Here is a 24,067-nt window from a genome sequence, read left to right on the forward strand (position 1 = left end):
GATGAAACAAGCCTGGGCTTGCAGTCAGAACTGTGTGAGTGGGTCCCTGCACATCTGGAAAGCAATTCTGGGGTGCTTTCAGTGGGTGGGGGAGCACATTCACAGCTTTCAGGGCTTTTATAAGGTAGGGCACAGTAGGGTCTGGTCACAAGGACTGGCCTTTCATTAAGGACTGGTCTTTCATTAAACACAAGATGGAGATTTTTTCCACCTCTAGCTCACTTGATTTCCATCGTGTCTGGTGTTGATATAAAAATCGGGATACAGCATCCATCGGCCTGAGCGTTTGCAGCAGCCCCGGCTCTCCCACCGAGGAGCGATGTGTTCCTTGCCGTGTGTGCCCCGGGCAGGCGGCACGGCGTTGTCCCATCGCTCAGCGCACCCCCGGGCTGAGCTGGACCCCCACCACCGTAACCACTTACAAGGAGGCTTTTTTTAATCTTCTCTCCCCTTTTTTTGTTTGTTTTTTTTGGTTTTTTTTTTTTTTGTTTTTTTAAACTTTGGCGGCGCTGGGGTGCAGACCCGGCACCGCGCACTAGATGTCAGCGGTGCCTTCCCCAGCTCCCCTTTCGGGTGCTCATTTTTCAACGCCTCCCTTCCCTCTGGAAAAGGCGGGGGGTGCGGAGACCCGCACTTACAGACACCCCCCCCCCCCTCCCTTCCCTTCCCTTCCCTTCCCTTCCCTTCCCTTCCCTTCCCTTCCCTTCCCTTCCCTTCCCTTCCCTTCCCTTCCCTTCCCTTCCCTTCCCTTCCCTTCCCTTCCCTTCCCTTCCCTCCCTTCCCTTCCCTTCCCTTCCCTTCCCTTCCCTTCCCTTCCCTTCCCTTCCCTTCCCTTCCCTTCCCGTCCCTTCCCTTCCCTTCCCTTCCCTTCCCTTCCCTTCCCTTCCCTTCCCTTCCCTTCCCCTTCCCTTCCCTTCCCGTCCCTTCCCTTCCCTTCCCTTCCCTTCCCTTCCCTTCCCTTCCCTTCCTTCCCTTCCCTTCCCTTCCCTTCCCTTCCCTTCCTTCCCTTCCCTTCCCTTCCCTTCCCTTCCCTTCCCTTCCCTTCCCTTCCCTTCCCTTCCCTTCCCTTCCCTTCCCTTCCCTTCCCTTCCCTTCCCTTCCCTTCCCTTCCCTTCCCTTCCCTTCCCTTCCCTTCCCTTCCCTTCCCTTCCCTTCCCTTCCCTTCCCTTCCCTTCCCTTCCCTTCCCTTCCCTTCCCTTCCCTTCCCTTCCCTTCCCTTCCCTTCCCTTCCCTTCCCTTCCCTTCCCTTCCCTTCCCTTCCCTTCCCTTCCCTTCCCTTCCCTTCCCTTCCCTTCCCTTCCCTTCCCTTCCCTTCCCTTCCCTTCCCTTCCCTTCCCTTCCCTTCCCTTCCCTTCCCTTCCCTTCCCTTCCCTTCCCTTCCCTTCCCTTCCCTTCCCTTCCCTTCCCTTCCCTTCCCTTCCCTTCCCTTCCCTTCCCTTCCCTTCCCTTCCCTTCCCTTCCCTTCCCTTCCCTTCCCTTCCCTTCCCTTCCCTTCCCTTCCCTTCCCTTCCCTTCCCTTCCCTTCCCTTCCCTTCCCTTCCCTTCCCTTCCCTTCCCTTCCCTTCCCTTCCCTTCCCTTCCCTTCCCTTCCCTTCCCTTCCCTTCCCTTCCCTTCCCTTCCCTTCCCTTCCCTTCCCTTCCCTTCCCTTCCCTTCCCTTCCCTTCCCTTCCCTTCCCTTCCCTTCCCTTCCCTCTGCTCCCCGTCCTTCCTCCGCGGCGGCGCGTCCCCGCCCCGGGGCCGGCCGGCGGCGAGGGGCGGAGGTTCCGCGGCGGCGGCGCCGGGTGCGCTGCAGGGTCAGCCCGGCCGCCGCGGGGCCGCCATGCCCGCCAAGTCCAAGTACAACCTGGTGGATGACCGGCACGACCTCCGCATCCCTCTGCACAACGAGGACGCCTTCCAGCACGGCATCTGCTTCGAGGCCAAGGTGGGCAGCGGGCGCGGAGGGGGTCTGCGGGGACCGGCGGGGGGTCCGCGGGGGTTCCCGCCCTGGGCTTGCACCCTCCGGCCCCTCGGGATTCCCTGTTTTCCAGGTCTCTTCTCGCATAGCCTTGGGTTTTCTCCCCTTTCCCCGGGAGCCCTTCCCGTTGGCGTTGCCTGCTCTCCCCCGAACTCAGCTGCAGAGAGTTGGGTGAGGCTTCCCACCCATCCCGTGAGGTGGTCGGGAAGGGTCCAGCTGGAGCAGGGTCACCCTGCAGCTTCACCCGGGCATCCTTCCTTGGACCCGCATCCCTCCATAGCTCTGCGTTGTGTTGCTTAGGGACGTTGGCCCCAGAGAGCCAGGGATTGTGCGCGTCTTCTCGGGAAAGAGCAGAGGATTTGGCTTTGCTCTGTGTTTCCAGTGCTGTGGGTCGTGCTGGAGTGCCGGTGTGATGGGGGGCTGTTGGCGTCCTGAAGGATGTCTTGGACCCTAGTGCTCCTCTGATGGAATAAACTCATCGTGTGAGCAGATGGAGGAACCTCATGCCATTTGCGGTGCAGTGCAAGAGGTCAGGACCGCCCGTCCAAAATAAAAGCTTGCTGTTTCTCTTTACATATATAAACCATTCTTGCTAGTGGATTTGGCAGGAAGAGGTATTTTTTTTTTATGCTGGGACTTCTCAGTCTCTTACTCCACTTAGGCTGTGGCTTCCCACAGTCTGAGTACTTGCGCTCTCAGCAGGCTGGGAAAAAGCTGAGCTCCCTGTCCACGTTGCTCAGCCCTGAGCAGGTAGCGCTGGCCGACAGTATGCCGGAAAGTAGCTGGCTGTGAAATTTGAAAAGGGGAAACATAAAATCCTGCCCCCTTTGGTGTTCCTGGGGGATACAGTTATCACGCTGATGAGATAGTCCAAGTGGGGTTGACTTGGAATAAACCCGGTGTAAAACAGATTTTGAGAGGCAGGGAGGAAGGCATCTGTCGCACGCTGTCGTCCTTGGAGCACGGGTGCTGGCAGGGGAAGAATCGCAGCTTTGGCATCTAATCCTGGGCAGTGCCCTGAGGGCAAGGCTGCGGCTCCTTCGGGGTGCCGAAGTTGTGTTATTTCCCCCTTTTCTTGTGGCTGGGAGGGTTCTTCTGCAGAGGCCATCGCCTGCCCGGCGGTGAGCACTGTGCTGCAGAGAGCAAAACAGCAGAGGAGTTGTTTACGGAGCAAACTTAAACCTGCTTTGCAACTCCTTCCTGGGAAAGACTGTTCAAATTCAGCTTTGCAGCCTTTTGCTCCTGGATTATTGGAGCCGATTGCTGTTTTACTGCCAGCACCTCCTCACCCCTCACCTGTGGGGAGGCTGCAAAGGATCTGCCCTTCTAAATCCTGTGTGCCCGGGCGTGAGCGCTGTGCCTCTTCCATACCAGGTTTGGGTGGCCCAGCCTGGGGGATGAGGAGTGGGATATGTCTTCAGTTGCCCCTCGGTCTGCTCATGGCTCATCTCTTTTCCGTGCTGCTGGTCTGGCTGCATTAATGGGGTGGTGCATATTAGTCTTTGTTAGCTCCTCTTTCTCTGATTTTGCGTCCTGTGGCACTCGTTAATGCCAAGCACAATCCGTACGAAACCCAGCTTCCGAATTTGTGGGTTTCTCCCAGTAGCTCCTAATGCCAGATGCAGAATGCAGATGGCTTAGCCAATTACTCCATCCTTTTATTAGATTGCTGGAGATTAATTAAATGCTTACACTCCTTTAGTTCCTTTTATCCCCAAGAATCCCGAGCGCTTAAACCCGCGTGGCTCTTGTTTCAACCAGGCACCTAGCGCGAGTCACAAAAATGAGGAACTCTGATTTAGAGCAGAACTTTGGGGGAAGATTAAAGAAGAAAAATGCTCAGCTGGGGTGCCGGGACTCGCGTGCCTGTCTCCTAAAAGCCTCCTGCGATTGCTGATAGCATGGGCGGTGTGGATCCCAGTGTTGCAGCCCTCAGCAGCTGGATCAGCGGTCTCTGCTCTGGCAGCCTGGGATTCCTGACGAGCTTGCTTGGGGCTCACTGCAGGGGGGTAATGCAGGCCTCAGTCAGTATGCACTGATTTATTGTTTTAATTTTTAATTTTATTTTTTCAGTCAGACCTATGCTCTCTGCCGCTGTCTTTAAATGGCACGTGTAGTCGATAACACATGTTTTGGTTCAACAGTAGCCGCTGGCATCTCGGCTGTTGTCCCCCTTGCCTCTCCCCCAAGGGAGTGCGGGTGCCCTGGGGTGGGTGGCTGCAGGCAGTCAGGATTTGGGCCCTTTTCAAGCAGAGAGCAACGGACTTGCTCTGAAGCAAGCGGTGCTGTCACATGTGATGCCGTCGGGAGACTTGTGCTGCTCGTCCCCACTGAAGCTACTTGCAGCCATATGCTCTGGCACAGGGACACCAAGTCTGAGCAAAGTGTCCTCTAAGGATTATGTTAATCCATTTTCTGGAGATAAATGCAAATAGTTGGAAAATCCCACTCCATCTTCTTAGGACTGGTAATACATTTCACACTTTTGGATCTGTTTTCATTGGCCACCTCTCTTGGCACCAAACCCCTCTGTGTCCCTTGAGGCTACTCGGCCAGGCTGCTGGGAATCGGAGGAGCTAGCTCTGAGGGAAGGCAAGGCATTCGCTTTTTTCTGCCTCTTGCAGTCTGAATTGTTGAATAGAATCAAAAGCCAAGCCTCTTGAGTTAGCTGGAGCGGTCGGGTGACGGAGCTGGGAGCTGCAGTGTGGTACAGGGGAGCGGGCATAAATTCCCACTCGTGCAATGGTTTCCTGGTTAAATAAATGCCTGTGTAGAGAGTAAAGACTCCTTCTGTCTTCCTTTACCTCTCCACCCAGCACGGCTCCTCCGGTTGGGGTGAGGAGGAGGGGGACGTGAGCTTACTCCTTATCTTCCCAAAGCCTCGGTGCTGCAGGACAAAACCCGAGGGCCAGCTTGTGCAACACCAGCAATTCTGCGCATTCAGAAATCGTGACTCAGGCTACTCCAACGCCTCCAGAGAGATCAGTGTGTAGAGGAAATTAAATGGGGTGGTGGAGCCTGTCACTGGACTGCCGGACACCCCATCTGTTTGAGTGCAGGGTGCTGCTGGGTTCGCATGGGGAAGCTGTTACTGGCCCCTGTCGTTAGAGCCACTCTTGGGATCTCAAAAGCAGTGAGAGATCTTGCCTGCCCTGGAGATCTTGTGGTCCAGGGCAAGGTCCCACCTACCAAATACCCGTTATTTGGAAACAGCTCTTAATTTTTCAGTCCCAGGACTCGCTGATCCATTAGCAATGCCATAATCTATGTGGTTCCCAATGAAGGGGGGAGGTGGGTGCAAGGACCCTCTCTGCTGCTCCCCCGTCTGTGGGCGAGGGCAGAAGGGGCTGTACAGGCAAACTTTGGTCCTCAGGCACCCACCGCCTGCAGTCCGGGACTGCCATGGGCTGGGACAGGACGTGTGCTGAGATCTGGCTTTCCCGATATCAGACCTGTTGGCAGATGAGTGTGGGACTGGAGGTTTGGGGGGGATTGCTGTTCTTCTGGGCAGCAGGTGGGGTTTTTTTCTTCCCCCCCTTAAGGGATCTTGGCAACCAGGCATTTTCTCTCATGTTTGTCAGTACTTTTCTCTGCTTTTTTGCGTGGGAAACTGAAGTTGAACCGAGCATCTGCTGCTGTCTATGTTTGGAGATGGGACATGAAGGAGACTTTAGTCTGATCCAGTATGTCCCTGCCTACGAACCCCTGCAGCTCACCTGCCACCACCTTCCCGAGGCTGCCAGTGCTGGCAGTGCCTGCTGGTTGCTGCAAAGTTAATCACTTTATCAGGAAAGAGATTATAGCCTCAGGTGAACACTAAGCAGCAAATGCACGCGTTTCCACTCGTGTATATTTTTATATACGTGGGGGCCACACATAGAAGCATTTGAAGTGATTTGAGTTGCAGGCAGCTCCGATCGGGGTCTTCAGTTCCCCTCCTCTGCTTCAGGCTCCCTTCCCAGCGAGGTTCCCTTTCCCAGCGGGCTGGGAAGCCGGAGACGGGTTGTGTGAAGCTCTGCACCTCTTTAGCTGCCTGGGAGACGCTTGGTAGCTTTATTTGGGGGCTGTTTGTACTGGCAGCTCTGGAGTACGGTGTACTCTGTCAGGGCTGCTCAGCCCGGAGCAGAGCTGCAGTGTGATTTAGCCCAGGATTGCTTGCTCAAGGCTATAAATAACCTTCCCCAGTGCCACCAAAGTTCTCGTCTGAAACAGTGGCATATTTCTGCCATACTTGTTAAGTCAGTTCACAGGCTGCTTAGTGAAGCTCTTAGCAAAAAAAAAACTCTGCCAGGATTTGGCAAAGCTGCGTGTGCCCAGACTGTGGGTACCGGCCAGGCAGCGCGTGGGCTCCGCAGATGCCAGAAGGTCCCGAGGAGGAAGCGACGGGGATGGGATGCTCCCAGCCCTGCTTTCTGGCTGCTGGAGTGCTCCGGTCTTGCACATCCTGTACAGAAACGCCTGTTAAGGCTGTAGCTGGGTGTAAGGACGGGAAGCTTAGCCCCTGCGTGGGGGCAGCTGTGGGCGGTGTGGCTGGGTGGTGTATGGAAACGGGGGTGAGTGGACAGCCCTGCTTTTTTGTCGTGGAAAAGCTTCAGCTCTCCCGTTGCACCCCCTCGCTCTGTGACCTGGTGTCCCTGCTGCAGGGCTGCGTCCTGCTGCAAAGGCGTCTCCCCTCATCGTGCGAGCCCATTTTGGCCGGTGCGGGGGGGGGGGCGGGTGGTGGGTGCAGTGCATGTGGCTCTGGTGGGTGCTGGGGTCTTGTCTTGGGACCCCCAGAGCTCTGTGGTGCTGGCGCTCGAGCCCCTGTGCAGCTCGTAGGCACTGCAAGTGTTTCTAGGCTCAGCAGGCAGGAACGCACCGATATCCTTAGGGCGCCAGCTTGACCGGTGGTGCCTGGCACGAGGCGTCCCTGTGTTAATGCCCGCTGGCTGCTTGCGTAGCTCTGGACGGGTCTGACACACTGCCTTAAACTACCTGGCTCCCAGGGCTGGGTGCACGCCGGTGTCCTCAGGGTGCAGAGCCCCGCTGAGGGAGGAAGGGGCAGGGCTGGAGCCCTCCAGCTCAGCAGAGAGCCCGCTGCACCCGCCTGCCGCGCTCGGGCTGGAAAGCCAAGGCTTTTTTCCATTGAAGTCAGCTGGCACCCTGACTTTTCCATCCCTTTTGGCCTCTGAGCCTGCACCACCGCAGTCTGAGTAAACTTCCCCCCCTTCCTTCCCGTGCAGCTGGGTGTTCCTGGGGTGCAGGGCAGAACCGGGGCCGTGCCAGCCCAGCCCCGTGGCTCCCCGGGTGGAGGCTGCGCGCAGGGGAACGGGAGCGCTGCGACAGCAGAAGTCCCAGGAATTGGATTTCTCCTTGCTTTCCCTGACGGGGAGCAGCCCTTATCGGCCAGGCTGCGGAGAGGCTGGGTGTTTCCCCGGGCACTGGGGAAATGAAGAGATTTCAAATCTCCGGGCGCCTGGCTGGGGACTGGTGCCCGAGCACTTTGGCCCGCGCTTCGTGGCACAGCCGTGTGTGGCAGGGCCAATGTCCCAGCACCCGGCGTGGCCGCACGCCGCCCTCGACTCTTCAGAAAACTTGGGACCCTTGCATCCTGTATCCTGTGCCCCCCGCGTGGCTGCCGGTACCTCTGGTAACCCCTCCCCAGCCCGAGCGCAGGGTCCCCTGCTCGGACGAGGCTCTCCTGGCTCTGAGGATGGCTGGTAGCCCCAGCCTGGGGCCGGTGCCAGCGCGTCTCCTCTGCCTGCGCTGCCCTGCTGCCTGCTTGCCTGCCTGCAGCTACTCTGCAGAAGCGGTGGTTCTTCCTCTGTGGCAAGCTCTCTGACTCAGGGTGGCTTTCAAAGCTGGAAACCCGGCAGCTAGCCGATCTAGGCTCCCCTGTAAGTTGGGTATGATTCAGCCCTGACCTTTGCACGCGGTATCGGACTGGCGGAGCGACAGCGTGCCTCCCTCGGGAAGGCGGCAGCTCCTCTCCGGGAAGGCTTTCGCTGCTCACCGCCCGCAGGGGATCTCATCAGCACCCCTTGGATGATGTCCCCCTGCCAGGGATGCGATCGGCCTTCGGCTTTCCGAAAGTATCTGCCACCTGCTGTCACGGCAAAAGCACCTTCTCAAGAAAATTTGTTTCTGACAGAGCAGAAAATGAACAATATTAAACAACCTCAAGGAAAAATGAGAAACTAAGTGACTTGTGCAAACATTGCTTTGGCAAAATGCTCTGCTTTGTTTTCTCGGGTTTTTTTTCCTCCGGCCTGGGGAGGACTGGTATTTCCCTGAACTGGACAGGTCTTTTGTAAGCCACGGGCAGGGGGTGCGTGGTGTGGGCTGTGTCTGAGGACCCCTTCCAGCTGAGCCTGGGACAGCCAGGGGAGCCTGTTTGCACGGGAGGGGGACGGCAAGCAAGGTCCCTCCGGGTGCTGAGAAACCCGATGGGTGACGGCCACCGAGCCTGTGCCACGGCAGGGAGAGGGAAGGACCGATGGATGACCGACCGGGTCCCACGCATGGGGATGAGGAGCAGCGGGGCGTGCGGGGGACCGAAAGCACCCTGCAAAATAGGTGCTTTGTGCCTGTCCGCCCGTGCCGCCGGGCGACGCAGCCCCGAGCGGCTCTGGCCATTTGCAATGCAAGGGCTGCCATTGTGGGGCTGCCAGAGCGCCTCATTACAGCAGGGACCCCCTCGGCTGCCCATTCACTGGCCTTCCGAGCGGGTGGCCTTTCTCCTCCTAATTGGGCCGAGGAGGAGGGGGCAGGCTGGGGCAGCCCTCCCCACCGAGCCAGCCGTGCCCCCCCCCCTTCAGAGCGCGGGGACCGGTGACCCCCCTAATGCTGCCTGGCTCTTGTGTGCAGGTGGGGGGCACCACCTCTGCACCCCTGTGCTGGCAGGGTGGTGGGGCCACGGATCTGGAGGCGTTTATTTGTGAAAGCTGTCCCCCGCGTATGTGCGGGTTTCCTCCTCCTCGGTTCCCGGGGGCTTGGAGAGGGTGGGTTCTTTCATGGGTTTATTTTCTTTGTCAGCTCTCTTTCACACAGCTTTATTTTTCTTCCTTTTGTCTCGGGCGCCTTCCTTTCTCCTCCCTGGGCTGAGCCCCGGCCCTGCTGCCCCCTTTTCCCGCGGGGTTGACCTGCTGGCACGGATGCTGGTCCGAGCCCTGGGAGCCGGGACGTTGGCCCCTGCAGGGACCCGGGCCACCACTGCGCCTGGCACCTCGCTTGGGGCACGCGGATTTTAAAGGAAGGAAAAAGCCCCCATGCTCAGGGGGTCCCTGGGACTCCTGCCCCAGGAGGGGAGAGCTGGGTCTCAGCATTGGGTGGGATGAGGGGGGAGTCCTGCACCCCGGAGGCTCCTGCTGCTTCGCTGATCCTCGCCTCTGCCTCGCCTGCTTTTTCGCACACCTCCTCCCGAAATGAAAGTTGGTGCTGTGAGTAGGAGGTCTGGAGGAGAATAGAGCAGGAGCGCTTATCACTTGCAAATCACTAGTAAATATGGGCAGTTTCTCAGGCCATCCTCACTCCTTGCCTGGGAAATAGTAGTTTAGCTGAAAGGCCAGCCTTCGAATCCACATTTTTGATGGATACTCATTACATTGTGAAGGGTTACTCCTCTGCAGTGCAGTTCCCACACGTGATTTCTGCCCCGAAGGCAAAAATAATGTAGGGAGACTTTGTCCATCTGTTGAGTTTTATGAAACGTGCAAAAAATACCTGCCTCCAGAGCGGAGGGAGAAGTGGGTGTTTTCGAAGCTGTGAGCACAGTAATTGTGTGAAGCGAGCCCACGTCGGGGCTGGAGGTGCTGCAGGCTCTGGTGAGGTACGTTCCCACGGCGCGCGGGATGCCCTGGAGCCTGGGTTTGGGAGCAGAGGCAAATCCTGCATGGTTTGTGACCTGAGCCCCTTGGTTCAGGTGCTCGCAACCACGGGCTGGAGGAGAGGAGCTGAATAAAGCGGCGTACATAGGGTGGCATCAAGACGCTTCCTACTGCTGGTGGTGTTTTTCAGGAAGGCCTCCAAGGAGGTCCATGGTGGTGCCTGGTTTCTGCTCCATCGCTTGCTTATGGCATGGCCCAGCGCTGCCGAGCTCCCGCGTGCGATTACAGGCGGCACTGAGTGTTGCTGCTGACTGAGGTTGTGGTCGTCAGCCAGGAGGTTGGCATTGCTTGGATTCATGTGGCTGAGGGAGCCCGCAGAGGACGGGGCCGTCTCCTGCACGGCTGATAGCTGCCACCGCTTGCGCTGTCCTTGCACGTGGTTGCACTCTGTGCTCACCCGTGCAAGGAGAGCGATTACCCCTCCAGCGGCAGCGACCTTGTGCTGTTGGGAATAGCTAGAAGACGACAGGCATCCTCTGGCTGTCCCTTTTGCTACCAAAAGTCTGTCCTTCTCAAAATCCAAGCTAAGAAGGCTCCCTTGCGGGTGAGTGGGAAGCAGTGCTGGGTGGTCCCCAGCAGAAGAGCGGCATGGGGAGGCTCGGGGGAGAGGTGCCATGGAGCCAAGACATTTGCCTGGCCAAGGAAGACAGGGAAAGGTTTCTCCCTTACGTGCTGTATGGTGACGGCGTGCCCAGGGCGCTGGCTGCCGCAGCCCTCCTCCTCGCCTCCTACTGTTTACTGATGCTTTCCAGACTTTATATAAGAAAAGGGAATAGACTGATGTCAAAGACATCTCTCTTAGTGTGACCTGAACCTTTGGAGGGGTGCGAAGGCTCCGTTTGGGGGATGCGACTGAAAACTCGTCAGGACTTGCGCTTTTGCAGTTGGGCATTCGACGGTTGGGGTCTGGGCAGTTAATGCCGCCTTTGCTGGCAGTGAGCATCGTGGGCTTTAATTCCCGGTTATGTAAAGCTGCCCTGCACCGTGGCAGCCTGCTCTGCACGTGACTAACACGCCAGCTGTTTGCTGTTTATTTTTATATCCTCTCTCTTCACATCTGCTCTCGGCAATGACTGCCCGGTGCCGGTCGCTGGACGCCCGCCCCTATCTGCACCCGGGGCAGGAGCAGCGATGCTGGGTGAGAAGCAACCCCTCTCCGCAGCCTCTGCCCGTACGGTGGCCCCTAGCACATGTTCGGCCATTTAAGCACCCATCTCAGCGCTGGTGCTTGGAACCGGTGACCTGGGTTTTCACGGTGTCAGCAAAGGTTATGGCTGTATTCACAGGAGCATACAGCCCTGCCGGGTTTAGTGCCCGTGCTGCGCTGCCGAGGGTTACGTCAGCGCTCGTGTCGAGATGAAGCGTGGGAGCACAGAGGGCTAGTAAATAGACTCAAAACGCTTTTCTTCTAGCTACACGTTTTTACTGCTCCGCATTGACTCTTCATCGCTTGTCTCTTTCTGATCCTTCTTCTGAATCTGCCCTCTTCCATTTTATTTTTAAAAAGGTTTTTGTTTGGCATCTCTCCGTGCTGGGTCGCAGCAGTGCTGCCTTTGGTCCCCTTTGAATAGCAAAGCGGTGCCTTTATTCTGGAGGCTTGGCCTGGAGGCTCAGCATCGCTGCAAAAGCAGCCGAGGGTTTGGCAGGGCTGTAATTAAATAGTGAAGGGCCTGTCACAGGACAGGTTGCCCCAGCTATTTTAGGGATATTCCAATATCCAGGTCTATAATAGATGACTCAATGCGGCTGAGGGATATTGGCTTATACCTACGTACTTTGATCATGGCATAGATGAATGAGTCCTGCTGGCCTGAGTACTGAAGTTATTTTATTGTTAGAATAATGACGGCTGAATCCTTGAAACACTGTGGTGAGGGAACAGCTTCATGGTGGGAGGCGTGCGAGGCTTCAGGGGCAGTGGGCAGAACGCTGCCGGTTCCCCAGAAGTGACCCTGGGTTCCCTCCAGGGATGCCATCGAGGCCGTGGTGGGACCGTGAGGTTTCCAGTGCTGTGGAAACGCGACTAATCGGTTCTTTCTTTCCCTCTAGTACATCGGGAGCCTGGATGTGCCGCGGCCAAACAGTCGGGTGGAGATCGTGACGGCCATGCGGCGGATCAGGGTGAGTGTGGTGAGGATACTCCTTCCCCTTCTGCGTCGGGGTAGCGGGGACACTGCTCCTCCATCTCTGCTCACAGCCTTCTCTTCCGTAAGTCCTGTCCTCCAGGTTATTCCTAACTCTGTATTTTTCACCACCCTTCTCTCCACTGAGATCTCCGTGTAACCCGGACACGGCGCCTGCAGGCTCCGCGTGCCGCACCGTCACGTTTGGCGCATCCCCAGCACCGGCTGTGCCCCGTGGTGCCCGGGCATCCCGTGTGCCGTGGCTGCGGTGAGCCACAGCCCGAGCGGTAGCAGGGCCGTCTCGGTGCTCACAGTGCTGCGTCCTGCGCAGGAGCGTGCGCTGCAGGGACAGGGTGGAAGGTGGGCGCGGGACGTGGGGCTACTGGCATCGGGTGGAAACCGTGGCATGTCTGCGATTCGGAGGATTTCCTCGTGTGTCAATTCAAAGGTAACAGCTAACTACTTGTGGAAGAGGTATGTTTGTGTTTTACCGCTTGTGTAAGCGCTCCAGCTGCGTGAAAATTCAGGCGCTGCCTGGATGCGCCAGCAGGTTAGTGCCCGCTAAATGGCAATGTGTAAGTTAAAGTGCTGAGTAACGTGCTCTGGGGCCGGCCGGCAGCGAGCTTGTTTAACAGTGCGTGGGTCAGGGGATGTCAGCTGGTAATGAAGTCATCTGGCTTCCCAAAATACTTACAGTGAGGATACAGGGTGCTCTCCTCGCCGTATAATGCTTGACCGATAGCCAGGAGAGGAGCTTTTCCTGCGCTCCGCAGCCTCTCGCCTGCACGACGGGAGGGTGTTCAAGGGTGGGCTGGGAGGTGAGCAAACCACACACCCGGGAGCTCGCTGCCCCCGGGCTTAAAACAGCAGGGGCTCGACTGCTCTCCGATGCACGAGACAGCCCTTTGGGTGCTGCTCGGACCTTGGTCTGACGTACGTGGCGGTGTGGCCGCAGGCACAGGTAATTTGGGCTGCTCCGTGAGTCACAGCAAGGGGTCTGCGCTGTCTTCCAGGGATGGCTCTCTCCTGGGAATAACACCCTTAAACGGAAGGAGCTGAGGATGCTCGCAGGGGTGTCCAGTAATGGCTGAGCTGTCTTTCTGGTGGGATCCCGCGAGCACTGGACCTGCTCGCTGGCAGAGCAGCCCTCCCAGGGCTCTGCTGTGGCCCTGCTCCTCTCTCAGCCCCTCCTGTGGACTCTTGCTGTAATCTCCTTTTCTCTTTCCTCGGAGAGGAGCGTCGTATCCCACGGAGAGGAGTATCGATCCCAAGGACGCAGATTGCAAGGCTCTTCTGTTTCAAACTCTCAGAGCGTAAATAGTTTGTGGGCTTTTCTCAGCAGCTTTCCTACCCGCTGCCCTGTCCTCTCGGCGGTGGTTAATCTGTGGCCAGCGCGCAAGCTGGGAAGTCCTTTATGGCAAGAGGTTTGATCACAGTGAGGTTTGGGACAGAACTGTGATGCCATCAAGAGCTCTCGTAAACAGCTGTTTCCTCTTCTGTCTTGCATTCTTGCAAAAGTCTTATCTTGAAACTTCAGCCCCAAAATCACAGAACTCCGCATCAGTATGGGAGGACTGGCACAATTTTGAGGGCTTAAATAAACCCTACTCTGGGGGTTTTTTTTATTGGCCAATATAAATAAACTTAAGCATAGTCTAGACAATTCATAGATAAAGCTCTGAATGGCAAAAAGAATACGAATTAGAGTAAAATAATGCTTTCTCACAATTAAGGATGTGTTTGAAACGTGTGCTCAAATTTCCTTGATCTAGTGTAAGACAGGAGAGAATGCAGGTCATTGAAAGGCCGTGAGTTTACAGATCAGATCTGCCAGAGAGACTGTTACCGTCTGTTTATTTGTCGCGGGGCTGCTGTTTGTGAAGAGGATGCCAGGATGGTTTGTCTGATGGGAGTTTATGCATACAGCCCTTCCCTGGTTTCCCGTGGTTTGCGCTCACACCCGGCAGCAGGACGTTATCACAGGGTTGCGAGGGCTTTTGCTGACTGGGCTGGGGGCCGGAGGCGGGTTTCAGTTTGGCTGGAGGTTAAGGAATGCGTGCCCTTCTTAAAGCAGCAGGGTAAAGTCATCCCAAAATATTGGCGTGGGGAAACCAGAGGAAGAAAAAGCTCATTTAGGCACAGAAAGCAAGCGACGGGCGAGCTTCAAGCGCAAGCTGCAGCGGTTCTGCGTGTGGCGTGTGAAGCAGCTGCTGGCCCTGAGGTTTGTATGGGTTTTAACGCAGTCCCTGGTTTAGGGGGAAAGTGCTTTGTCCCGGTTCGCTCCGAGTTAGTCGCTGCCGGTGAAGGAGGGGGACCCCCACCGTCCCCCCACTGCTGCAACTCCCCTTTCCCAGTGCTGCCTTCGCCCCAGCTGCTCGCTGGACTTTGCCTCTGTTTACTAAATGATAAAAAAAAAAAAGATCCTGCAAAGAGGTGAGGAAGCACCCTGCCTGACAGCGGGGCTCCGGAGGGGAAGGGCGCCCTGGAAGTCCCCGTAGCTGCCCGTGCTGGGGAGGGCCGGGGGGCCCGAGCAGCAGCAGCCCCCCCCCGGCAGCGCTGCCTCCCCGCAGTCGGGACTGGAGGGCGAGCGCCGTGGGCCTGGCTGGTCCCGGCTTCCTGTTTAGCTGGAGACCTGACCCTTTGGGGGGCAAAGAGGAGCACACGGCATAGCCGGCATTGCTGGGATTCCTGCTCTGGCCGGGCTCTGCTGCCCTGCTGCTTCGCTCCCAAGAGCAGAGCAGAGCAACAGGCCGTGGGCAGAACAGCTCCACCACACCAGGATGTGTAGATTGAGCCCGAAGTCGGTCCCTTTTGTGGATCTGGATTGAGAAGGGGCTTTATACAGTGTGGCAGGGCAGGGGTGCCGTCCCCATCCTCTCCCTGCTGAAGCGCTGGCGGTGGCATGGCCGTTCTGGCGGTGCTGGCCGGAGGGAGGGTTTCTGTCCAGAAGCGGGAGGGTGTTGGAGAATTCCCCGGATTCTCTGAGCTCGGGGGAGAGGAGGGAAGGGGAGGTGCTCAGCTGGCTGCCTCTGCCTTCCTGCTTTCCCTGCCCGCTCCGGCTGGGCTTGCTGGGGACGCAGCCCTGTCTTGCTCTGCATCTTGGTGGAAATCCCTGGCCCTGGAAGGACTTGGTGCAAGGGGACGTCGGCCCTGCCAAGGATGCGCTTGGACAGCAATTTCCTGAGCGTTTGCTGCAGCTTTCCTCTGGAGCCTACGTCTTCTGGCTGTCCTGCAGGGCACCGATGGCCACGTCAGTGCTAATAAATACAATAGACCGGGGCTTGTTTTCCTGGCAAGCAGCTGGGCTCGTGTTCGTACAGCTGAACCCTTTTTCCTCCTCATCCCAAACCAGCGTGACCCCGTCCGTGTTGCTTCGTGCCCTAAACTGCTGGGGTAGGTTGGCCCACAAAATGTTCCTTGGCTCCTCTGGAGCCAGCCTGTCCTGTTGGTGCAAGCCCAGGGGACCTTCTTTGCCCCAGCTCTCCTGGAAGCAGCAGCCCAGAGCTGCTCTGTGCCGGGCAAAGCTTGAGAAATTCAGATGGGAGCTCACGAGAGTGGTCTGGGATGGGTTGCACGTCCATCAGCTACCAAAGAGGGTGTTACCGTACTGGAGAGCAAGAGCCCAACTGAGGCATCTTCCCAACCACAAGGACTATGAGCTGTTGAAGATTTCAGTTCAAAGTGTCTGAGCTAGCTGCAGGGCATCCTTTCTTCTTTGTTTTTTTCAGAATGGCTGAGCACATGGGACCCTAAATGACAATGATAACTGTATGTTTTTTATGTTTTCATGATGTAAATATATGCAAATGCTTTCCTCTCTGTCATCCTGGCATGTCTCCAGCGCAGCCAGTGCTACCTGGCTGGGACTTGGCGCGGTTATTCTAGAGAATGTGGAATCGTCCCTTTTTTTGCTACTTGGATTGCTGAGTGCAGCTTTAATCCAGGTTTTCTTTGGTGCCAGAAAGGATAAAATCCTATATAGGCACTTGTTAAAAGCTGCTTCTGTGGAAGTCTTCTGCAAACCTGTTTCTGGGCAATGTCCAGCTGAGTTTTGCAGGCTCAAACCAAGGAGGCATTTCAAGCGCTTTAAAATCTAGCTCCTCTACACCTCCTACTCTGTCAGGTACATCTGATTTTGTGGCACTTCTGCTGCTTTGCATAGCTGAACTCTATTTTAGCAAATTGGCAAAATTGCTGAATTTCAACAAGCTTGTTTAAAGCAAGATTTTGCATCCTCTGCAAGCCACAGGCACCGTTGAACTGGTGTGAAGATTGATGCATTTGGCCAGTTATTTGTGTAGAGCACCTGGTGTAATTTTGAGCTCATTCAATTAAAATACTTCTGAGATACCCCTGTTCCTGCCATGGCGAGTTTTTAAAAGCGTTAGGTCACTTATGATGTCATTTTTTTTTTTTATTTTTTTTTTTTTTTAAATGCAAGAAGCAGCACAGCCAGGAGTGTCCGTGCCATAAAACAGAACAGGGTTTGAAAGTGAGCTGGCCCTGCGTGCGTGAGCCCTGCCTGGGGGCAGCCCCGCTGCCCGCGGGGATGTGCATGGCAGGCAGCGAGCTGGCTGGGAGATGCTCAGGATTTGGCAGCCTGAAGAGCGCAGCCACCTCTTTGCAAAGTCACCACGCTCAGTGTGAGGTGAATTATCGGTGAGCTAATGACTCGATGTGATTATCGGAGATGAACAAGATTACATTGTATGCAATAATTTCAATTGCTCTTTCAGCGCTCTGACAATTGTAATAGAAGGTTTCCAGGCAAGTTTATTGTATTTCTCCCAGCACCACCATTGCCACTGAACTTCATAATAAGATAATGGCTGGTCCTGCATTGCCACTAACATGCTACGTACTCAATGCATGAAACGGGTCAGGAGCTTATCCTGCGGTTGGTATTTAATCAATAAACTGGGTAAGTTAATACCCAGATTCACCGGAGCAGCCTTTTGAGGAAGGCTGCCCGTAGGGGAGGAATAGTTTCCAAGAGAGTTGGCCAAAGCGTGGTGGTCCTGGCTTTGCTGTCTGTTTTAATACCACGGCCGGGATGCGGCGAGTGCTTTCCAGCGAAGCTTTGAAGGTTACTGGCAGCATTAAGAAGTGTGAGTTGTACGTACGCTCTGTTGTAAAGCACGTGTTGTAAAATGGCAGGTTTAAGGAGGTAGATGACTCCGTGTGGCAGAGGGCAGGCATCTGAACTGCTCAGATGTGCGGTGTGAGCCTGTAGTGCTGGAAAGCGAGGCCTGAGCCCTGGAGGAAGCCGGGTGGGAATTTGGGCACTGCTCACCAGAAGGACTTTGGGAAGGCGCTCCCGGGCAGGCGTGAGCAAGTACCGCCTGTGCCGGCTGTCTGCCGGGCTTGCTGGCTCAGGCGGTGGCAGGAAGCACTGGGCTCAGCCGGACGTGCAAGCCGGAGGGTCCCGGGGAGATGAGGAACGGACGTGCTCCTCTTCCCCTGGTAGCTGGCCTGATAAATAAGTCATGATAAGCTCATAGCCCCTCGGTTTCCAGCAGTGCTGTAGCTGAGCGTTCTGTGCCAGGCTTGGGGTGGCAGCACGTCCCTTGTGGCCAGGCTCCAAACCGCGGCGGGGAGCAGAGCTTGGTGGCGGGCGGTCCAGCCTGGGAAAGAGCAGGAGGTTCCACGCCAGGCGACGCGTGCTGGTGCGTGGTCTTCCCCATGCCTCCTGTCTCTCTGAGGAGCTCGGCACTTCTGCTGTGGGCACGCGTCCCACGGGTAGGTGGTGCTCAGGGCTCTGGCAGGAGCCCATCGACCGACGCCGGGCATGCCGGCGCAAGCAGCGATGCCACTGGTGGGTGATGCTGGCCTGTAACAGGCAAATGCCTTTGAGAGGGCTGGGAGCCAAGTAGGCACCGAGCCCGGGGCAGGACTGGAGCTGCTGGCAAAAAGCTGGGAGGCAGCAGTGCCTTGTGTCCCCTACGTCCCCGTCGCGCATCCTTGCCCTGTGTTTTCTTGGGTTTGCCTTTCCTCGGTTGGGCTCGCTTCCTTCTCTGCGAGCCGACGGCGTCTCGCCGTGACTCATCTTGCTCCCTGGCTGGGGGCTTTCCCCACCGCCGCTCACGGTGAATCACGTTATCAGCTTGCTGATGCCATCGTCTGAGCCATCGGCAAATATCTGCTGGGAGTTCAAGGGAGAGGACGGGGAATAACGTCTGCCAGGCTCCCTGCACGTGGGGGAGAGAGCAGACCTTCAGCATCGCTCCTTCCCAGCCTGGGAGCGCTCTGCGGGCTCCCACCCCCTCTCTAAATTCATGGAGAGCCTGTCAAGTCTTTTGACAAATGTCTGTCCCCTTTTGTGCCATTGTGCTCTCTCTTCTTCCTCCTGCTTCGTGCTTGCTCTTGCTCAGCAGTGCTTCTTCAAGCAGGCTTTAAGCATTGCACCAACGGGTTGCGTTATCCGCCGGGCTCAGCAGAGCACGTGTGAGGGTGTTGGTGCCTGCTGGAGAGGTGCCCCTGGCTTCCCGCGGCTCCTTCCTTGGAGGCTCTCCGAGTTGCACGCACATTTTTGGTAGCACAGCAGGCCCAGTTCGGTGCCAGGGCTCAGCTGCGCTAGAAGCAAGGGAATCCGGTGCTGTAAACCTTGCTCTCCGCAGGAGCGCGGCGCAGCTGGAGCACTGACGCACATGATGTCTGCAGCGCCGCAAATGCCACGGAAGCTGCCGGCGATGCTGAGGTGGCTCTCCCGCTCTCCCCGTGCCTGCTCTGGCTTTTCCCCCTGCCTGGAGGGGAGAGGTTTGTTGCACGGTCTGGCTCGCAGGCAGGATTGAATTTAGCCTGGCTGTCAAGGGGGAGGTCTGCATCGTGCTCCGGGAGATGCAGAGGCATGAGAGCCCTGGTAATTGCTGTTTGTGAGGATGTGAAGAGTTCTTACAGAAGCCATCGTCCTTTTATAGCTCTCTGTTCCTTCTGCAAGGTGACAGAGCCGCCTTTGATTGCCTGACCCTCTAAATTTGCATAAGGCTCTGCAGAGAGTGCTGTTACCCAGGGAAGGGGCTGTGTGCGGTGCCACCAGCCGTAGCACGCCCAGCTCGGTGCCCTCCAGCCCCGTGGCTGTCGCCAAGAGGTGACAGTCTCTTCTGCTTCCAGGAATCCGCTAGCAAAGATAACCGTTTCCGCTTAGCTTTGCATTTTGGAGTGAGTTCCTAACTGTGCATAAGAATAAGCTCGTGGAGCACCCGAGAGACTGTTGAGGGGAGGAACATTACAGAAAATGGGATTGAGAGGGGTACGCTGAGGTGTGGCTTATTTTGGGGTCTGCAACTCGTCCTGGCATCTCCCAGCAGTTTCCCGGTCAGCGCAGTGGGGAGCTGGACCCGTCCCCCTTTTCCAATCCCCTTGAGTTTGTGTCTCCTCACACCAATGCCATTGCTTTTATTTGGAGGGGTTTTTTTCTTCTGGTTTACTGCAACGTGGAATTTTCCTGCATTTTTTTTAAATAAATCAGGGCTTTCATCAGTTTGCTGCCATCGTGGCAGCTTTTTACTCTTAGGATGGAGTGGGGTCCAAATGTTCCCTTTGTGCAGAGCACCGAAGCGATGTTGCAGGGACCTGAGCAGAAGAGACGCAGGCAGCCGTGTGGGCAGCTGCCTCTTCCAGCCAGACCTGAGCGTGTCCAGAGATGATACCTGGCTCTTGCTCTCTCATTAAGGGGAGCAATAGCTCAGGAAAAGGAGAGCAAAGAGTCAAAAAACCTCACAAGCAGGGGGTCAGGGGCCAAGCAATACTTAATATCTCTTTTATGGATGAGAAACTGAGACGCGGCGAGACTACGTGACTTGTCAGGCTCCTTCCGAGGGAGGCGTCCCTGCCCAGGGAACCGGGCTGAATTATAATCGAACTAAGCCGAAGTCAACACTTTAAATTCTACTCTTGTGTATGATCCTTTCTGCTCTTGTGCTGCTCTGCCGGTCCTCAGAGGCCAAGGACCCCTTGATTTAATTTGTTGAAATGTTCTCCTCTGCTGCATCGCATCAGGGGAGAGGCAAAGCACAGAGCTGCAGCCTTGCAAAAAAAAAAAAAAAAAATTAAAAGAATGCCACGTGCCCCAGTTTCTTCAGTGCTAAAATTAATTCTTGGTGGTTTTGGCTTGGTGCAGCAGGAAGGTTTGTTCCAGGTGATGCTGTACACCAAATGGCCGAGGGGGAAGAGCAGCGTCAGAGCCTGCCTGCCTCGCAGCCTGCGGCAAGGTGAGAAGGATTTTGGCACGGGGCTCGGTGGCCGTGAGAGCTGTAAGGCGGTGTGTGTTACGGCATGTTCCTGCGGCGCGGGGGAGCGGAGGAAGGGATCACATCTGTTTAAGAGGAGAGGCTGCAAAAACTATTGTCTGAGCTGGTCTGCGGAATGGATCTTGTTTAATTAGGGAGCTGGAGGAAAGGATGTGCTATTGTAGGACGGCAGAACAACAAGCACAGCCGAGAACGAGATAAAGGAGCCGAGCGCTCTCCCAGTCCCAGCGGGGAAGGGCTGTGGTGTACAAAGCAGGATGAAAGCCCTGGGAGGCCCCTGCCTCCTCCTGCCTGCACCTCCTCGCCCCGCGGGCAGGCTGCGACGGCCACGCAGGGGCTGCTGCTTCTCGGCACGGACGTGGTTCCCGGCTGTGCCGGTGTCCCTGTGGGATGTGCTTCAACTGGGATTTTTGGATGGATTGGACTTTCCCAGGCTGCAGTGAAGTCTGCCCAGAGGAAGACTCTAGATCGAGAATGTAGCCAAATTTGGATGAATTTTCAGAGAAGAAAATGTCTCCTTCTCAGGCCAGGCTTCCCTGATGGAGAACGAGGATCCTAATGATTCTTAATCTGTTGCTCGGTCTTCACCAGCATGAGTTTAACATGGTGGGAAGAAACCCCAACCAAACCAGTTCTCCTTGCCATAAGCTTTCTTATGGAAACTGCTGATCCGTTTCAGCAGAAACTGCAAAAATCTGCCTGAAGTGGGTATTCCCCACGAGAAACTTCAGCAAAGATGGTTAAATTTTGGCTTAACTCTTTAACTGAAAACAGCCCCACCTGTGATGTTGTACAGTGTTGTTCTTGGATTACAATAGTGATATGCATTCTAGAGAGCCATCTCTTTCCCTCCAAAGCCTCCAGTTTCATTTTGGCATTTTGCTCCAATGACATCTTCTTACTCCCTCTTAACATGACAGATGGGGTTGGTCTGGACTCCTTCAAACGCTCCCTGATCCCTGGGAACTTCGGGAATGTGTGTGTATCTCTCCAGTACTGGAAACACAAAGAGCACATCTCTGCTGACCTCTACATAAACACTAAAAAATCCTCAATATTAAAAAAAAAAAGAGAAATCCAGAGTAATTGACCCAAAGCTGGTGGTGAGCATGATTTGGGGTGCAGGTCTCACCAATCTTTCTGTGAAAATAGATGGGTCTTTCTGTGGTTTGGATGGATCCAACTTCAACTCCCAGCTAGTCGATCTTCTGCACTTGCCTGAAGTCAAAGAGCCTTTGACGTGAGGAAGCTCTCCCCGAGTCCCAGGTCTGAGCTGCGGACCAGTCCCCTCCTAGCCTACCCTTTTGGATTAGCTAAATAGAAAGAACTTGTTTTAACCTCTGGGACTTAGGAGTCTGGGAAACCTGCCTTACGTTCTTGTTGCTGTTTTCTAAACTCTTTTCTGTTGCTTCTTTGAAGCAGACCATGCTATGTTGGGATGGATTATATCAGTAGTGATTTCAACAGTGCTATGTTTTGAGATAACGTCACCTTTCTATTTTGCTACACATTGCCCTGCTCATGTGCTGAAGACCATGCTCTCTTCATAGCGTCCTTTCCACTGGGGTGACACCTTTCAATGTCTACAGGGGTTTTTTAGGATGCTTTTCTCCATCTTGTGGATGCAGCTTCTGTTCCTTTTTCCTTTGGGAGGCTGCTTGGCCAATGCCGTATAAAATCAACCTGAAATGAGTAGATGCCAAATTCCTGTACGCTTGACCTAGACAGCAAATACTCTTTTTTTTTTTTTTTTTTTTCTCCTTCCAGACCCGCATAAAAATGAGCATTGCTGTGCGCTCCTTGCTGTGGGGTTTCCTGGAAGCACAGTGGCATTCTGTCATCTGTCTGTCTGTCATTGCATCATTTGGGGCTCCACCGGCGAGGTGGATTTCAGCCCCTTGATCTGGGCTCTGTGGTCACTTTAGAGAATATCTTCATCAAAATGCATGCGAAGGGGGGGAAACAGCAACATATTCTTTAAGTTTTTTAGCCAGCCTAATAGCTTTGTGAAGTGCGCTTTTAATTCCATTGAGATAGTTTAAGAGCTCAACTCGCACAGAACTAGCGCGGTGCCGAGTTGTACTGCGGTCCTTTTCCCTGATGTGAAGTCCTGTATTGGCTGCTTTCTAACTCCACCTAAAATCTCCAAACTGCTGTTAGCTTGGATTTTTTTCAAGGATCTGAGTCTATATAATTCTTTCTTAAACCCTTTAAAGGACATTATTCGGACTTGTTGACTTTAACATGTAGAATTTAGTGAATGATTTTTAATACCTGCATTGGTTACTGCTGAATAGGAACCACGAAAGAAGTGTGATATGAATAAATTACCTTTTTGCTCCGGTTACAACCCAGAAACATTAGTGAGCATCACTGGCATCTAACGAGCCTGCCAGGGCTGCCTTGTTTCAGATGTGCTAAGCGTTTAATGCTGCTGCTCATTCATTCTTTATTAATTGTCTGAATTTCGTAATTGCTAATTTAGTTACAGTATTACCAGCTTGCCTGCCTTCAGTTTGTCGTTGCTCTTCTGCTCGGCTATTCTCATCTGCCTTCTCAACTGGTCTTACTCAAGCTTTTTATGCGACTGTGGGAGAGAGCAGTAAAAAAATACCAAAATTAAGTCCGGTATTTCACAACTCGGGGCGTAAATCTCGCCGTGTTCTGATTCGGCTCGCTTTGCTGAGCTGACGCCTTTCTGAAGCGCTGCGTGGGTATGTTCTTGTGGTGGCCCTCTCTTTGTCACCCGCCCTGGGGGTGGATTTGGGGTGACTCTGCGCTCTTCTGCGGCGTCAGCCCTGCATCCTGCCCCCTCCGCGCGGGTGGGGGTGATCTCAGCTGCCTTGAGGTAGGGTCTGTCTTAGAAAGAAAGCGTTTGGGGAAGAAAGCTCATCTGGAGTACAGGACTTTTGTTTTCCTGCTGGGGCGGAGGAAGGTGCCCGGGGTCCCCAGGGCATCGGGTCTTGCCTGTGCCAGAAAAGAGGCAGCAGTTTAATTAGGGAGTGCTGTAAACGGGCATGACTAAACTGCTGCAAATGGCCGTGCTTTTCCTTAAGCCGAGCTCTGGCTAGCACACGGGTTCAAACCCGCTGTAGCCCGGATGAGTAGAGGCCATGTCTAGGCTCTTGTACCTTCTTACCTTCTTCAGAGGGCAAGCGCGAGGAGCCATCGCCAAGCTGCTTGTGCGCTCGCCGCCGTTGTCTGCATAGGTCGAACCAATGCGTATCTAATTAAAAATACCACAAATTCCAGTCAGATGTGGGGTTTCCAAGGAATGTGCTTCTGCTTTTTTTAGCAACAGGTGGTAAATATTAAAACGTGTGCAGCTCATCTCTTGTCTTGCCTCTCCAGGGCTGCGAAAAGCAGTGCGACAGCAGTGCCTGCAGATGCGCGCAGAGCCCGCTCCTTGTTTCCATTAACTGAAGGGAGCAGCTCAAAGCCTGGTGATTTTTGCAACCAGTTCGACCAGTATCCCGTACGCACCCACGCACCGGTTAATTCGCACACGCCGCGCTTGGTTCATTGGAGATGGCAGCGTGTGAAGGCGGGCGGGAGCTCGCCGTCTCCCACGCAGGTCCGGTCCGTGCTGTTACGACTTCTTTGGATTTGTGAAAGGGGTTCAGAGATGTTTTTCAAGGCTGTGGCACCGTCTCCACCGACCTTCACGCCTGGCTGAGAGACGTTGCTTCTTCCAACCCACGAGCAGTCGCTCCCACTCGGAGCTGTCGCTGCTGTGCTGGGACGGGGTCCCCGGCTTTCTCTTATAAGCTTGGTATTAGTTAAGCCCCAGTGAACAGTAGAGTGTGCACAGGGACCTGTTTTTGGCTTTGATGCGCTGCTGGGTGGAGTCGGGGGAAGTTGCTGGGACGCGT

The 24,067-nt window shown here is 55.3% G+C and overlaps 1 protein-coding gene across 6 annotated transcripts in view; it reads left to right on the plus strand.

Moving 5' to 3' along the window:
- The first annotated feature begins 1,707 nt into the window (after positions 1–1,707).
- NOS1AP (nitric oxide synthase 1 adaptor protein) overlaps positions 1,708–24,067 on the plus strand; it is a 46,878-nt gene continuing 24,518 nt past the window's right edge. For 2 of the 6 annotated variants that reach the window (XM_054832892.1, XM_054832896.1), the window contains exons 1-2: positions 1,710–1,925; positions 11,873–11,944. In XM_054832892.1, the coding sequence (XP_054688867.1) occupies positions 1,821–1,925; positions 11,873–11,944 (177 nt within the window). In that variant the 5' untranslated portion in view covers positions 1,710–1,820. Of the gene's footprint in view, positions 1,926–11,872; positions 11,945–24,067 lie in introns of all 6 variants that reach the window. The other 4 variants (XM_054832894.1, XM_054832895.1, XM_054832891.1 and 1 more) reach the window with 3 other exon arrangements.

This window comes from Grus americana, chromosome 8, assembly GCF_028858705.1.
Source record: "Grus americana isolate bGruAme1 chromosome 8, bGruAme1.mat, whole genome shotgun sequence".
Classification (NCBI taxonomy): domain Eukaryota; kingdom Metazoa; phylum Chordata; class Aves; order Gruiformes; family Gruidae; genus Grus; species Grus americana.